This window comes from Ranitomeya imitator, chromosome 6, assembly GCF_032444005.1.
Source record: "Ranitomeya imitator isolate aRanImi1 chromosome 6, aRanImi1.pri, whole genome shotgun sequence".
NCBI classification, from domain to species: domain Eukaryota; kingdom Metazoa; phylum Chordata; class Amphibia; order Anura; family Dendrobatidae; genus Ranitomeya; species Ranitomeya imitator.
The window spans coordinates 294043088-294060860 of NC_091287.1; the positions used below are offsets into that span (position 1 = coordinate 294043088).

Consider the following 17773-nt stretch of genomic DNA (forward strand, 5'->3'; position numbering starts at 1 on the left):
GACGCTTTCCAGAGTTATAACCTCATAAAGAGACAGTGGTCAGAATTGTAAAAATTGGCCCGGTCATTAACGTGCCAACCACCCTTGGGGGTAAAGGGGTTAATGTAAGCAAGCGCTTCATTGTTCCTGTATGAACCATCTATTGAATGATGCTTGCAGCTGTGTTTATTGGAAATGAAGAAACTGTTATTTTCATCTTGTAATGTTTATTATCCACCTTTCATTACCAGATATGTCTGGAACTGAGACAGCATTGACAGCTATACAGGACGGGAGAGGTTTTCACCTGACGTAGCACCCAGTGAGTTCAGACTGTGTTGTTATTAGGAGTCAGACTGTCTCTCAGCATGGAAAATGTTGTGGATATTTTTATGTATTGCAATACACATAAACTGAAAACAGAAATTGGTGTGAGTGTTGAGGCCGCAAAGTGGCTGCAGTAATTATATTATTTGCTCCAAAATGCCAAAAATCAATTTGTCTATCAACATCATTTTATATTTACACTATGTCAAAAGTCAGGTAAACCCACAAAAAAGTACAGATTTGTACTGAAAAAAAGTGACGTTGCCTGCATGATGTTGTGCTGTGCCAGGGGCGCCATGTAAATGGGGGTTCACAGGGCTCCCGTCTGGCAGCCATGGACCATTTACATGGCCGTAGGACCAGGATACTAGATGTCAGAATCAATTCGCTCATCTCTAACAAAAAAATAATTTAAGAATAGGTTAGTGGGGGAACCCACTGAGGGGCTATGAAACCACAATGATTTGTGGCAATTGGAAACATGAGCAAATCATCACAGTAAGGCTGCCATCACACTAGCAGTATTTGGTCAGTATTTTACATCAGTATTTGTAAGCGAAAACCAGGAGTGTCCCCGGTACAGAATGTGATTTGTCAGGGCTGGCGCAACATCATCTCTATGGTGCTGCATACAGTAAGATGTCCCAGCAGCTCTGACAAACCAACTCCGGAAATTGAGACATTGGCGGTCCTACCGTCTAACTTCTAGGTACCACTGACTACCTTACCGCTGCACCAGAGTCCTGCAAATCTATCTCTTGAAATAACATTATGATGGGACACATAGTCAGATGTTACCCAGGAATGTACAACCCTACAAAAATACTTTACTGCTAAAATTAAAATTACATTCTTATTTCATTGATTTTCAACTAGGCAATAAATAAACCATAAGACGTTTCGTAACAATTTAGATTTTTTATAAAATAGACGAATACTAATGTTATATTTATTTCTCATAAACATATGTAGCTATATATTAAAAGTATGTTTCTATTACATAATCATGAAAACAGTGCAATACAATTCACATACAGAGTATCGATAAGAACAAAATCAGAATAAATTACGCCTGTGATTGTACATTTCAATAGATTCCAACGACAGTGCAGGAAACATGATAGTCATATGTCTTAATGACGGGAAACAAGTAATGAAAAACACTTTTAAAACCATGAAATAAGATTCGACATAAAATGTAGATACATTGCATAGCTGTACAGTAATTGGGTCAAAAAGATAGTTATGGGATGACCCCAACCAATTCTTACCAGTGCAATTTTCATGTGTTACGAAAACTTCTATGAAGCTGTCATAGCGTAAGGCCACATATTAGGCCACGTTCCCACATTCAGTATTTGGTCAGTATTTTACCTCAGTATTTGTAAGCCAAAACCAGGAGTGGGTGATAAATACAGAAGTGGTGATATGTGTCTATTATATTTTTCTTCTGATTGTTCCACTCCTGGTTTTCTCTTACAAATACTGAGGTAAAATACTGACCAAATACTGATGGTGTGAACATGGCCTTAAACTGAAGAATACAGGAGCCACTACTGTAATACTCTCGTGCCTACTGAACTGCCACTTTCAGGTTTAGGCGATATTCACACATTCAGTATTTGGTCAGTATTTTACCTCAGCATTTGTAAGCCAAAGCAAGGAGTTGGTGATGAATACAGAAGTGGTGACTTGTTTCTATTATACTTTTCCTCTGATTGTTCCACTCCTGGTTTTGGCTTACAAATACTGAGGTAAAATACTGACCAAATACTGCTAGTGTGAAAGTGGCCTTAGAGGTAGAGGATCCTATTTGTTTGGAAATGAAGAGGTTCTTCAGGAACGTTCTTTTATAACACCTCAGAAAGACAAATGATAAAAATGTCAGTCTGCTGAGACAAATGTATATGTAAATGAGGGTCCTTTAAGGTTAAATGGGCTGTCCCACTTCAAGGCAGCTATTCTGCAGGACCCCCGCTCCCATACTGTTAGCATTAGTGGATAGGCACAATCATTGGCCCTCATATTTACCGTACATGCCTGACACAAACCAAATGGTCACCATGTAATATATTACATTTCATCTCCAGCTGCCACGAAAGCAGCCAAATATCTGTGGGACCTTCTCAAATGAATCAACCCCTTCATTGCCAATAGACTACAGGTTGGCATTAAATGGGCAGCACGGTGGCTCAGTGGTTAGCACAATACATCTATATCTCTTGACATAGCATTTTAGGGTGATCACAGCTATTTATATTTTGATTTCTTTATAATTCTTACATCAGCTTTTTCTTCACGAAGATAAATGGATATAAATATACAACAGCGTTTTTTTTTCCTTCATAATACATTAGTGAACTGTTTTTCAGCTATAAGCTACGACATTGTACAGTGTATTCATTCGCATTATATACATATAAAAATAGCATATAGTCACAGTCACAAAATAATATACAGAATTGTCATTTCATTCTACCGTTTGGGGTCACTCAGTGCAATAGTGAAAATCCAGACATTCATCCTTTTGCTTCTCTCCTCTGAGGGATCCAAGAAAAAAAACTGAACCTTTTATGTACAAACCAAAGCCTTTACCGATACTTAATAACGCAGGTCTGTTTAACTGGAAATGTTGGACAGATTTAATTCTAGATTCTTCCAAGGCAACGTAGAAGTTCCGTAATATGAAATGTATAAAACGTAAGATCCAAATGACCCATTACACAAAAATGGTCCGAGGAACTATTGTTTCGGGATAAGAAAAAACTACATCGGCCATGTTGAATTATTTTTGACTGATGATCTATCCAGGGGCTTATCATGAGCCCAAACAATGCGACATGCCAAACTGGTGTTATTAACGATATATCGGTCAAAAGGGATGATCATTCATTTCACTGGAACAGCTGACAATTGTCTGTTGTGATTAAAAATGGCCATTTTGGCCCATTTCTATCTATGTATGGCTACCAATAGTTGCTAAAGTAATATTAGAGGGATAGCTCATCAGGGCTGAGATAGACATGTGCTGACACGAGAAAGGGAAAAATAGCTTGTTAACATTCTTGTAGTTCCATTCCCCTTACTGGGCTGTGATATTAATCAGATTCTTCTAAATATTCCCCATATCGAATTGCAATTTTAATCAGAATTTTTTTTTTAATATTTCCTATTTTGGGCTGTGGTATTAATTCGATTTTTCTAAATACACTTTTAGTAAAGGCGCTGTCCACTGAACAACTCCTTTCTAGATAAAGAACTCTCCCTTGTATAATAAAAAGTTTCCTCCCTCATTGGCGCCATTCCAGCAATGTCAGTGCCAGGACTCCAATGGCTGCTATCAGACTGCTGCATTTAATAACTACTAATTGAAAGACAATTAAATTGATAGAGTCAAATAAAATAATGAGTGGAGTATGCCAGCCCTGAAGGAAAATGATTAAGGTTGGTTTATTTGCCATTCTTGCTTGCACCTCTGCATTATCGCCGTAGTTACAATCAATTTCCTTTTAATAGCAGCGTTGTGTTCCAGTCTCGCTTTATATCTAATATTGATTGAATACCTGAGCGGCGACACTCACTTCTGCGTCCAAACTTTGGATGTTGCTTTTGTAGCTAACAACAACCATAATGCCTGGCTCAGTGCTGGACCTGGGTAGTTTGAGTATAGCCAGTTTGTTAGTTTTTAAAAAAGCTGTGTGAGAGGGCTTTTCCAAAAACTGGAGTATCTATTTAAATGGACTCTATTACCCCATCTTAGTGCTGTATAACATAGGGGCAGAGACCCTGATTCCAGCAATGTATCACTTACTGGGCTGCTTGCTGTCATTTTGATAAAATTACTGCTTTCTGCAAATCTATCAGCTGTCTGAATGCTGAGCTCTGTATAACCCCGCCCCACCACAGATTGGCAGATTTCGGCCTATGTACAGTGTACACAGAAAGCTGCCAATCAGTAGTGGGGGCAGGGGTTATACATAGCTCATGACTATGCTTGACTACCTGGCAGCAGGTTTACTAGTCCTCTACTGATAATCTCCTGTTGATAAAACAATGATTTTATCAAAACTACAGCAAGCAGTCCAGTAAGTGACACCTCACTGGAATCAGTGTCTCTCTCTACTTCACAACTTCACAACTGCTAGAAGTGGAATCTAAAACTGTCTAGTTACAGAAGCTCTTCAAGAAAAATCTGAAAGCAGCAATATCAGTGCATGTAGTTCTCAGTGTTGAAGCAGAACCGTGGGAATGAATTCATCCAGATGCCTATATGTGCAGTTTTTCATATATACTTCTATACATGTTTCCCACACATTTACAGACATAGTAACTCGATTTGTTGCCTACACGCAGGCTGCTTTGCTTTTACGCCGGCTGATATTGTTTCAAATCCATTTTCTGTAACTGAAAGGCCACAATCTGACACTATTTTCCTGTAATGGGTGTATGAGGCACGTAATGCAAAAATTCCCAGTCATGATCTGACCAGGAAATTAAAAAGACGAAATAATGCTCACAATGAGAGTTTGGGGAATTTTGTAAATTTTCTGAAACTAATTAGGTTTCTTGTGGGTTTCATTCCATTCCTTTTTTTTTGTCTCTGTTTTATAGGTCATGTTTTTAAATAAAGTTGCTTTGTTTTTGATACTTCCTGGTACTTGGTTTTAAGAAAACTTTATTGATACAGTCATGTGACGTTTACATGCTTTTTTAGTGCGTTTCCACAGCGATAACACACTAAAGATATGCATGTTTTTTTTACCTGTAGATTTGCCGTCTATAATGAAAGTCTATGGGGAAACACAAACTGAGAAAGAATGATATGTTGTGCTAACGTTAAATGCCATTTGCCCCGGTACGCTGTGCCTGTCTGGTTGCTACTGTATATAATGTATCTCACTCTTCTCAGTATTTGACATTTCGCAATATTAACTCATATTGATCTTCCCCTTTTTCATTTCAGTTCCCCTTTACCTAATTGGAAAAGATTTAAAGGGATCATCTAAGTTACAGCTAACAATATTATTTATAGAATTAAAGGTCTTTATAATTTTACAAAATAGTTTCTCTATCAATTTCAAGACATTTCCTTGCAGTCATTTAATGGCTGACACTTTGTAGCAAAGGCCAAGATTGGAGATAACTCTAAACACTTTGTAGCAAAGGCCAAGATTGGAGATAACGCTAAATTCCTGGCAGCTTAAAAGGTTTTTCCCTAAAAAAAATCAAGTTTTCCACTGATCACTGGGGGTCCCCAACCACTGTGACTCTTCAGCCTCATCCTGAATGGAGGTGTGCATGCTCAGTCAACACTGCCCTTGGCTTTCTCTTGATCCCCCAGTAGACAATGAATAAAGTGGGGTTCAAGCATGCTCATCTCCACTCTTTTCAAGAGGAGGCCCCATTCTTGGGGGTCCAGAGCATCAACCGTGGGATTTCTGGTAGCCCCAGTGTTCGAACATGTTGTCCCCTTTCTATTGGATAGGGAATAATTTGATTTTTTGGGAGTAACCCTTTAACTCTACCAATGTTGCAGTCAATAGAGGAAGGGGCCTCCCAAGGGAGCTCCTGAGACTCTATCATGGGGGGCTGCTGGGTTGCTTTGACAGCTTGCAGTCCAAAGGAATGCTGTGTGTATTTTCCTATTAAGTCCTGCCAGAGGCCAACCAGGCATCAAATCATGGTCAACAGGAGTATTGCAGTGTATTAAATCAACAATAAAAAAAAATGCATTGTCAAGACCCCTAAAGAAACATTTTTTTTTTCTAAAAGTAAAAAAAAAAGTTTTGCAATATAAAAAAGGAGGGAAAACTTTTTTCTTACAAAATTCTTTGTTCATTGGAAAAATAAACATCTAAAAAAAAACCACATCATTAGTATTTTTGCAACCATAACAAATGTAAGTATAAAATGAACACGAGGTTTATCTCGCAGCTAAGCAATAATGGATTTTCTAACGAAAAAAAGCAAAAAATAACATCATGAATGGAAAAACAAAAAGTTGTGGCTCTCATAATATGCTGTCACAAAAAGAAATGATCTTTTAAAATGTTTTTATACTACAAACGTGTAAACCATCATAAAATGATGTACATTTGTTATCACCACAATTATAGCAGCACTCTTAAATAACTGAAATGTAATTTATAATGTAGAAAATCAAAATATTAAAAAATGGTGAATACTCCAAAATAATGCAAAAAAACAAACAAACCACGATCTTTTATAGCAACAGAAGCTGAAAAACTATAAGCAAAAAATAAATACAATTGGAATACAGTGATGAAAAAATGATGTTCTCAGAACTAGAAATAGCTGTACCCTAAGGCTAGGTTCACATTGCGTTAATGGGTGTCCGCAATTGTCGCAATTAGCGCTGTGTAACAGATCCGTTAGCGCACCCATTGACTGCAATGTGCTAACGGATCTCTAGCGCATCGCTAGCGCATGCCATTTTTTGTCTTGTTAGTTTCGGCAGGACCGCGGACGCTGCTTGCAGCGTCCGAGGTCCGTTCCTCGCTAGCGCAGATCGGGTATCTGTACTAGCGGGATCGCCAAACGGGATCGCTTTTGGGACATTTCGTTAGCAGAATCCGCTAGCGTATGCGCTAAACGGACTGCCCTAACGCAATATGAACCTAGCCTAAGGGTTTAAAGTACAATGTTCAGTGTCTGCTTATACATTAGATTGACAGTGTGAGAAGGAAATAAAAAAACACCAGGAGGCGCCATAACAAGTATGTAACACTAGTTTCTTCACACTGGAGCATTTTGTCTTCTTGAAATATATCTACCGTATATACTCAAGTATAAGCCGAGATTTTCAGCCCAAATTTTTGGGCTGAAAGTGCCCCTTTCGGCTTATACTCGAGTCAAAGTGGGTGGCAGGGTCGGCGGGTGAGGGGAAGAGGGCGCTGAGGTATACTTACCTAGTCCTGGCGATCCTGGCGCTCCCCCTGCCGTCCCACGGTCTTCTGTGCTGCAGCTTCTTCTCCTCTTCAGCGGTCACGTGGTACCGCTCATTAGAAAAATGAATAGGCGGCTCCACCTCCCATAGGGGTGGAGCCGCATATTCATTTCTCTAATCAGCGGTGCCGGTGACCGCTGATAGAGAAAGAAGCTGCAGCACAGAAGACCGTGGGACGGGAAGAGGGAGCCAGACGTCGGGACCAGGTAAGTATGTCATATTTACCTGTCCACGTTCCAGCCGCCGGGCGCCGCTCCGTCTTCCCGGCGTCGCTCGACTGTTCAGGTCAGAGGGCGCGATGACGCATATAGTGTGCACGGCGCCCTCTGCCTGATCAGTCAGTGCAGAGACGCCGGGACCGGACGCCGGAACGAGACGCCGGGAGCTGCAATCAAGAGAGGTGAGTATGGCTTTTTTTTTTTTTTTATTGCAGCAGCGGCACAGATTTATGTGGAGCATCTATGGGGGCAGTATGAACGGTGCAGAGCATCTATGGGGGCAGTATGAACGGTGCAGAGCATCTATGGGGGCAGTATGAACGGTGCAGAGCATCTATGGGGGAAGTATGAACGGTGCAGAGCATCTATGGGGGCAGTATCAACGGTGCAGAGCATCTATGGGGGCAGTATGAACGGTGCAGAGCATCTATGGGGGCAGTATGAACGGTGCAGATCATCTATGGGGGCAGTATGAACGGTGCAGAGCATCTATGGGGGCAATATGAACAGTGCAGAGCACTATATGGGGCAGTATGAACGGTGCAGAGCATACAGGGCACAGATATGGGGCAATATGAACGGTGCAGAGCACTATATGGCAGAGCTATGGGGAAATATGAACGGTGCAGAGGACTATATGGCACAGCTATGGGGAAATAATGATCTATTTTTATTTTTGAAATTCACCGGTAAATGCTGCATTTCCACCCTAGGCTTATACTCGAGTCAATAGGTTTTCCCAGTTTTTTGTGGCAAAATTACGGGGGTCCGCTTATACTCGGGTCGGCTTATACTCGAGTATATACGGTATGTACTTTCCGATCTAATAGATAACAGTTTTCATATACTTCTAAAAATCAGTAGTTTAGTCGCAGCCTAAACATCCTCGTAAAATCACTGGTTTAGTCGCAACATAATCATCCTCCTAAAATCACTGGTTTAGTCGCATCCTAAACATCCTCCTAAAATCACTGGTTTAGTCGCAGAATAAACATCCTCCTAAAATCACTGGCTTAGTCGCAGCCTAAACATCCTCGTAAAATCACTGGTTTAGTCGCATCCTAAACATCCTCCTAAAATCACTGGTTTAGTCGCAGAATAAACATCCTCGTAAAATCACTGGTTTAGTCGCAGCCTAAACATCCTCGTAAAATCACTAGTTTAGTCACATCCTAAACATCCTCCTAAAATCACTGGTTTAGTCGCAGAATAAACATCCTCGTAAAATCACTGGTTTAGTCGCAACCTAAACATCCTCCTAAAATCACTGGTTTACTCGGAGCCTAAACATCCTCGTAAAATCACTGGTTTAGTTGCAGAATAAACATCCTCCTAAAATCACTGGTTTAGTCGCAGCCTAAACATCCTCGTAGAATCACTGGTTTAGTCGCAGCCTAAACATCCTCCTAAAATCACTGGTTTAGTCGCAGCCTAAACATCCTCGTAAAATCACTGGTTTAGACGCAACCTAAACATCCTCCTAAAATCACTGGTTTAGTTGCAGAATAAACATCCTCCTAAAATCACTGGTTTAGTCGCAGCCTAAACATCCTCGTAAAATCACTGGTTTAGTCGCAACCTAAACATCCTCCTAAAATCACTGGTTTAGTCGCATCCTAAACATCCTCGTAAAATCACTGGTTTAGTCGCAGAATAAACATCCTCCTAAAATCACTGGTTTAGTCGCAGCCTAAACATTCAGTAATATGTTTAAGAGCTTTACCAGAATTATTGTCAGAGTGGTTCTCTTTGTGGATTTTTTTAACACTTCATTTACCAGAGTGTAACCAGATGTGGAGGTACAGTAACTATATTGCATGCGGCTTATTTTTCTTTTTAATATATGGCTTATCCAGTACTGTTCAACACAAAATCACAAGGATACAATTCCTTTCCATAGAATTGCATCTTTTAGCAGCAACATATACACATATCATACTACTACTACCAGTCGAAAAAAAGGTTAAAAAGCGTTTCGACTAATTAAAGTTTTACTCATGTCTGGAGAAGAGGAAGTTTGCTTGATGATATCTGCTTCTTAGCCTCAAATTGCCTTTTAAGGACAGTTCTTAGGAGAAAGATGTTTACTTTTCGCTGCTTTTCCTTATTAGAGCACATCCATCAATTCTTCATGCAGTTTTGTGTGCACAGTGTTCTGCTTACAAGTACCACTCAGGCAGCGTGGTGACCTCACTCTGATTTAGGGTCCGCTCTCTGATCTTCATTTCTAGGCATTCCACCGTTGGTGGGTAAGATTTCAGTTCAAATTTGTTAGCAAAAATGCTATTGGATTTCATTAACCACTGCAGGTCCCCCGTCCCATAGATGCAGATATCTCGAATGTAATGACCTGGAAAAGACAATTAAGGATGTAGGTGAATATCAACTGTTATTGAGATCTGTTAATGACCCATGCCCAGCATTTATCAGCAGACTGTTTGACATCACTGCTTTCCAAGTGGCATCTCTTGCTGCTGCCGTTCTGGGAAACCTTCAGTGTTCCAGGGAACCTTGGCCGGGAATCAATGATCTAATGATTGTTTATATATAGCAAAAAGGATAATTATAGAAACTGTAGAAAATGTATCTGTTTATCACAAACTTGAACCTTAGACCCATTGAGCTTTTGGCCCAGTTTTCTGTAGGCAATTTCTTTTTTAGCCTAAGCTAGGATTGCATCCTGAAGAATAAAGGTAGGACAAGACACGGAGCGATGGACGGAGGTGGGGGCAGGGATGATGCATGACTGCTGCTGCCAAACAGTGGCCACTGGGGTGACCAACTTGTCACTCCTATGGCCAATGATTGGCTGCAGCAGTCTTGTCCCTTCACCAAGGGAGTAAGCCAAGAAATTGGTAAAGGATTCAGGCAGTGGCTTGAAACAGCAGCAGGAGATCCGTAGTCAGCGATTTCTTTCATTATCACTATTATATTCCTACGGTCAGTATTTGGTCAGTATTTTACATCAGTATGTGTAAGTCAAAACCAGGAGAGGAACAAATCAAAGGAAAAGTATATTAGAAACACGCAGGGCCGGACTGGCCATCGGGCACTTCTGGCAAATATTATTAAATTTAGTATTATACTAAACAAGCAAAATGCTGCCTATTCATCGAGTGATTGGATTGTTTATGTGGGAACAGAAATGCTTGTTTTCAGCAGCACATTGCCGGTGTAAACTGTAGATGTGCTGCTGATAACATGATACTGTATGGGGACAGATTGATCTAATTGTGATTGTTCTGTTCCCTTCATTCTTTCTCAGTTGGTGTAAAGAGGCCGGGAAACAAGCAGACGGCTTCAGCATTGTCGATCACACTCGTTTAGCGGCCTGAGATTAGCGCATGTAAATACAGCAGAAATGCTTCGCAGGGAGATGAGGCAAGGATGATGACAGTTGTAGTTAGCACCCAGCGCCTGGGAATAGCGCTAACTCTACTGCTTTTCCCAGCCGCCAGAGCATTTAATTCTGGTATGTGTAATGATTTTTAGGGTTGATGTCAGCTGCGTAATGTCATCTGCTATCAATCCCTGGTGTAAGTAATGGAGAGGTGTCTATCAGACATCCCCACTACTAGCCCAGACCTGGTGAGATCCAGCGACTCTGAAGAGCGGTGACGGTAGTAACAATACCGCTCTTCACAGTCGCCGAGCTCAGCGCAAGACCAGGAATATCTGAAGAGTGGTAACGTTACTGGTGTCACCGGGTCTCGTGCTGCGCAGCGGAACCAAAAGTGGCTGTAGGCAAAGTTTATGGAGCATCAGAATGAGGTTCCACAGCCTTTGGTCCTCTCAATCCCTTCATTATCTACGAGATCCAGTTATGTAGGTAAAGTAGCGGCTTTTCTTGGTACTGCAACTAAAAGCAATAAATAGGATTGAGCTGTAATGCTGGATACAGCTGTAATTATATGTTATATAGTCGTGTTACAGTCCCCTCACTTCTTGTAACCTACAAGTGTACAAAGATATTATACAGTCACCATGTGACAAGTGGGCCTGTGTAACTTCAAATGCCAGGGCTAAATTTTAGTCCCAGTCAGGCCCTGGAAACACGTCACCACTTCTGTATTTATCACCCACTCCTGATATTGGCTTACAGATACTGATGGAAAACACTGACCAAATACTGAACTTATGAACATGGCCTTAGACCATTATTGTCTATAACAAACAAACGTGATTGTGGTCACTCTCATGTTGTTGAGATCGTGATAGACAAGTGACCAGAAGTCTAGCAGGTTAAGTAATAATTAGCTATGAGCGAATATACTTGTTACTTGAGATTTCCCGAGCACGCTCGGGTGTCCTCTGAGTATTTGTAAGTACTCGGAGATTTAGTTTTCAGTGCCGCAGCCAGTGACGCTGCTACCATTAGGCGATTTGAGCTCTTTGGCTCAGGCGGCAGAAGAGAGGGGGCGGCAGATTCTGTAGTACCCGGCCCCTAGGGGCCCCCAGCCAGGAGTGGACATACCACCAATGCCACTGCTCTGGGGCCGAGAGGTGGAGGGTGGCCCCTGCAGGCAGGCCCAGTATCATGTAGCATCGGGCCCCTGTCACTCCTGTAATCCTGCCAACACCCTTAGCTGGGGAGAGAGCTGCCCAGGAAGTGCAGGACTTCAGAAGGGGGCGTGTCATGCAGGGAGAGATGCTGGCCAATGAACGCTTTCCTCACCAGACTGAGGAGAGTGCTCACTGGCTGCTGTCTCTGTCCTCCTGCATGGAGCGTCCCTGGTGACTGGTGAGTACTCCCTCCCTTACAGTACAGTCAGGGGCCCTGCAGCACAGCACAGAGAGACAGCAGTGGAGGAAGAGCAGGACTTACAGTGTGTCTTCTTCCTCCACTGGTCTGTTCCCAGCAGGCTGCAGCATCTCCGTCCTCACTGTGAAGAGATGGGGGAGGAGCTCACTGCACGGGACAGCACAGCAGCACCAGGGGGCTGTTATCAGTCTGCTCTGTGCCCCATCCCCCACAGTGAGTTCTGCAGCCCTCTCCAGCTGAACTGACCTCCTCCAAGGCTCCTCTGATCACCTATACAAGATTAGTATGTGTGTATGTATATGCTTGTATATGTATGTATGTGCATCTGTGTATGTACAGTATGTGTGTATCTATGTGTATGCTTCTGTGTGTATCTGTGTATGCATGTACAGTATATGTGTATGTCTGTGTGTAAAATATGTGTGTATCTGTATGTGCGATGTATTTGTATATATATACGGTATGTATGTTTATGTGCATGTATGTACAGTATATGTGTATGTCTGTGTGTACGGTATGTGTATACTTTGTGTATATAACTGTATATGTTTGTACGGTACAAGTATGTGTACCTGTATGCATGTACGGTATATGTATGTGTATCTATGTGTATGTACGGAATATGCGTGTATGTATGACGGTATGTGTATCTGTGTGTATGTACAGTATATGTATGTATGGTATGTGTGTGTACGGTATGTGTGTGTATGTACGGTATATGCATGTGTGTATGTATAGTACATGTATGTATGACAGTATATATGTGTATCTGTGTGTATGTACGGTATATGTGTGTTTGCATATACAGTATATATATGTTTATCTGTGTGTATGTATGTACGGTATATTTATGGGTGTGTATGTATGTACAGGGTGTGTATGCATGTACGGTATATGTATGTGTGGCACCCCTAGGGGTATTTGCCACAAAAACAGTTACTGACACTGGATACAAATACTAAAATAGCAAGACTGCACTACCACCTCCGGCCAGAAGGGGGAGCTCCAGAGACTCCCCTTGATCTATTCTGGTCTGAGAGAAGAACTGGCAGTAGGGCTAAGGAGCTGGTAGTGAGAGGTCATACAGCTGAATTTCTAACAGCCCTATGACGGTTTCCAGGCCCAAATCACTGGCCTGAGGAGAAGAGGGACAGAGAAAAAGGACATCGTGAGAACCGGGTAGCATTAACCCTGCTGTTCTGTTCGGTCTGGGGAGACCTATTTTGAACTTTGGTATTTTTTGGGGTGTTCAAGATGCGGTTCTGAAACTTGTGGTTGATTGACTTAAATGAGGATGGGTCGGTCGGCCACGGGTTTCAGAGCCGCATCTTGAATATTTTAAAGAATATTGAAGTTCAAAGTCGGTCATTTTTGACCAACAGAACAGCAGGGTTAATCACTACCCAGAACAGGCGCAAGACGGATACCGGATCCGCGGCTGTATTCATTATATATAATACAGCAACCGGAAAAACGTGAGGTGATATCAGCTTCACTAGGGCAGGACGCAGCAACAGACACAGAGTTCAGCGGTACTCGCGGAGGGGGTAAGCCGATAAAAGGACTCGGGTTGCCCGTCGAACCAGGGCCCGGAGGGGACAGATTGGGCCGGCAGCCAGTTCACATACAGCAGCAGGACCACACAGAAACTGCGTACAATAAGAGGCAAAGACCCCGGCAGGGTCAAAGTAACTCAGAGTTCCCATACAGACTCCGGTGACAGGACTGGATTGTAAATCCCTTTATGTTGAAGTAAACTGGTTAAACGTTTCAGTGCCTCAGTCTTTCATTTGGACAATAGCCATCTATCCAGGATCAGGATCATCACCGCTGGGAGAACCTGCTGCTGATCAAGTAAGTGCCTGTTCCCTCATGATACCCCTTACACTGTGCATTGCCTGAGGCCACAGCACCGGGTCAAGCCACCCGTGACATCCCCCTCAAGAGACAGACCCCATTGGTCCGGTGCTGGGTACCCTGGTCTCCTGGGCGTCACAATTGGCGTCACGAACAGGATCGAGCCAGCCCGTATACCGGGTATTGTGTGCCGTGATTGGAGCCCAAAACTGTGAAAACTTGGATGAAAAATCTTGAAAATTGACTTTATTAAAGAAAATTCCGTTCCCCATTGAAAACTATTGAAAGTGACTTTTCCCCATTGGTTATAATGGAGTAAAGATGGCCGCCATCCCCTGAGGTAATCACCTCGTAACCGTTAGGCACGAGACTGTTAATTGGGCTACGCCATTACTTGAGCCCCAGTCTGACTGAAAAACTTCAGAATCCGCCATTACAGAGCGCGCGGCGGGCGGGAGAAGCAGGGGGCGTGTCATTGTGGGCGGCATTAAGCTGAGCGCTCTGATGTCAGAGCAAGGGGAAAACCAATCCTGCTGCACAGCGGAATGAATCTACACTATCCCGACGGAAGCGGAGGACCGGAAGGGTCCGGATTAACTAAGGGGGCACAGTATGTCGCAGCACGGAGACGTCGCAGCACCCGGCGACGCTAATGCAGCTGAAAGACAGAGTGTCGATAGAGAGTCCAGCAGCGCAGCAGTGCAAGGAGTGGCGCCCATCATGCCGGTGCTGATGCCATATAACCCGGGTGGCCCGTGGCTTCCAATGTATGAAGGTGAGCCTAATACCCTTGACAATTTCAGAGAAAAGATGCTGGCCCATTTTGACATGTTCCCCGTGGGTGATGTTCAGCGTGTTAGTCTCCTGATGATGCAGTTAAGTGGCCATGCTAAGCGAGAAGTCACAGCATGGGCAGCTGATCTAAAAGGCACTGTTGAACGCATATTTGCTGGATTAAAAGCTACATTTGAAACCACGGCCAGCAGCAAAGCTAAAATACGATTCTTTAATTGCAAACAAAAAGCTAATGAGGGCGTGAGAGACTTTGCCTTAAACCTGCAGGAAGCCCTTAAATCACTTACACTGGCTGAACCCATTTTTAACACCGGAGCGGATAAACTGCTAAGAGATCAATTTATTGAGGGACTCTACACCCCTTCTCACCGGGGGCATGTGAGCATGCTTGTTTATAAGAACCCTGAATTGACATTTGCCCAATTAAAGGAGAGCGCTATACGTCTCCAGCTGGCAGAGGCACCTCGGGATCAGGATCCTGCGCAACCCATGGCAGAGGCACCTCAACAACAGGGAGTGCCAGTGACATCAGCTATGTCTGGGGCCATTGCTAAGCCCCTGGGGCCCAGTACTAATGAGGCTCTTCAACAAAAGCTTGACTCTTTAGCTGATGTTGTTGCTTCAATAGCTAATACCATGCAGGAGATGAGAGGACACAAGATGGAGTTGGCAAACTGTAGAGAGGATGTTCCATGGATGAGACCCCGGAGATACCCGACATGGAGAGGACGACCCCGCGACCGCTACCAACCGGATGGACAGCCCATTTGCCGCCATTGCCAGCAGCCAGGCCACTTTGCACGAGATTGTGATTTAAACGGGAATCCCCTGGGAATGCGGGCCGCTTCGCAGGAATGAACTTTCAAGGCCCAACACCCTGGCACGACAGGTACATCGGAGGACGACCCATTATCCCTATCGTGCTGGACGGAATTCCCCTCAACGCTTTGCTGGACACAGGTTCCCAGATTTCATCTATACCGTATATCCTTTATAAGAGGTACTGGGCTGATGCAGATATTGATAAAGGGCCCTCTGATGTTGAACTAGATATATGGGCCAGTAATGGTAAGTTGGTACCGAAACTAGGATTCAGGGAGATGACCATAAAGATTGGTAAAGTAGAATTGAAGAAACAGGGTATAATTGTTGTTGATGTTGACCGGCGGAACTGTGAACCCACTGTATTGATAGGAATGAATGTGTTAGAGAACTGCTTTTCCGAAGTTATTTCTGTCTTACAGCAAATTGCTGAAACTGCCCAATCCTGCCAGCAGAGAGTTCTCCGAAGGGAAATAAAAGTATTGATGTTAAGGCAACAGGTAGAAGTTGCAGGTGGGGAAATCGGCAGTGTGAGGGTAAGTGATCCGACATCTATTGTAATCCCACCAAAAACAGAAATGCTGGTATGGTGTAGAGCAGCCATTGGTACTAAGGGACGAGATTATCAAGCCTTAATAGAACCAGTGTACACCGACAGCAGGCCCACTATACTCACAGCACGAGGGGTAGTCGAGGTACACCGGGGACGAGTGCCGGTACGACTTTTGAACTGTGGAGAGGAAGAGGTCACTTTGCCAAGGTATGCTACAGTGGCAAAGCTATATACTGTTGACAACAATGCCATCACAACCATTGAGCCCTTAGAACCAACCTGTCAGGTGGAAGGCAACGGCTCAGACGGAGAATTGGAGGATTGGTGCCAACAGCTACACGTGGGCATAAATTCAACACCTACCCATCAAAAACAAGGGGTGTATAGGCTAGTGACGGAATATGAACAAGTCTTCAGTAAACACCCATTGGACTTCGGATGGATAGAAGGGGTAGAACACACAATCCCCACCGGTGACCATCCCCCAATAAAAGAAAGATATAGACCCATACCGCCCGCTCACTATCAGTGTGCAAAAGATATGCTGAGGGAGATGAAACAGGCCGGGGTAATAAGAGACAGCTGTAGCCCCTGGGCGGCCCCTCTAGTGATTGTCAAAAAAAAGGACGGAACCATGAGAATGTGCGTAGACTACCGGAAGATTAATAACATCACCCATAAAGACGCCTACCCCTTGCCTAGGATAGAAGAGTCCTTAACTGCTTTGAAATCTGCTAATTATTTTTCCACCTTAGACTTAACAAGCGGGTATTGGCAAGTCCCTGTGGCTGAGAGAGATAAGGAAAAGACGGCATTCACCACACCAATGGGTCTATGTGAATTTAATCGCATGCCGTTCGGACTCTGCAACGCATCCGGTACCTTCCAGCGGCTGATGGAATGCTGCCTCGGACACAAGAACTTCAAGACCGTCCTCCTGTACCTAGATGATGTGATCGTCTACTCAAAGACTTACGAACAACACTTAATAGACCTGGAAGAAGTGTTCGAAGCCTTATCCAGGTATGGCATGAAAGTCAAGCCATCCAAATGTCACCTTCTCAAGCCAAAGGTACAGTACCTGGGACACATCGTGAGTTCGGAGGGAATAGCACCAGATCCTGAGAAAATAAGCGCCATAAGGGATTGGCCAAGACCTACCAGCGCAAAAGAAGTGAGACAATTCCTGGGATTGGTGGGTTACTATCGCAGATTTATAAAAGGATTTACCAAGTTGGCAGCACCCTTGCAAGACACCTTGGTAGGGCAGACGAAGAAACCTTCAAACCGAAACCCTCCTTTTCAGTGGAACGACGAAAGGGAAGACTCCTTTGAACAACTAAAGAAGGCACTAACCGGAGAAGAGGTTCTGGCATACCCAGATTACCATCAACCTTTCATCCTCTACACCGATGCCAGTAATGTGGGACTAGGAGCGGTGCTGTCACAAAAGCAAGAAGGTCGGGAGAAAGTCATCGCCTTTGCAAGTAGAA

At 43.4% G+C, this 17773-nt stretch overlaps 1 protein-coding gene across 2 annotated transcripts in view; it reads right to left on the reverse strand.

Moving 5' to 3' along the window:
• Positions 1 to 1204: 1204 nt before the first annotated feature.
• The window catches only part of LOC138642485 (N-acetyllactosaminide beta-1,6-N-acetylglucosaminyl-transferase-like), a 145635-nt gene continuing 129066 nt past the window's right edge, over positions 1205 to 17773 (reverse strand). The window contains exons 3-4 of one of the 2 annotated variants that reach the window (XR_011314048.1): positions 7499 to 9841; positions 1205 to 7235 (exon numbers count right to left, since the gene is read on the reverse strand). Coding sequence is in view for 1 of the 2 variants with exons in the window: in XM_069730669.1 (XP_069586770.1) it covers positions 9651 to 9841 (191 nt within the window). In the remaining variant the exon portion in view is untranslated. Of the gene's footprint in view, positions 7236 to 7383; positions 9842 to 17773 lie in introns of those variants that run through there. The other variant, XM_069730669.1, reaches the window with a different exon arrangement.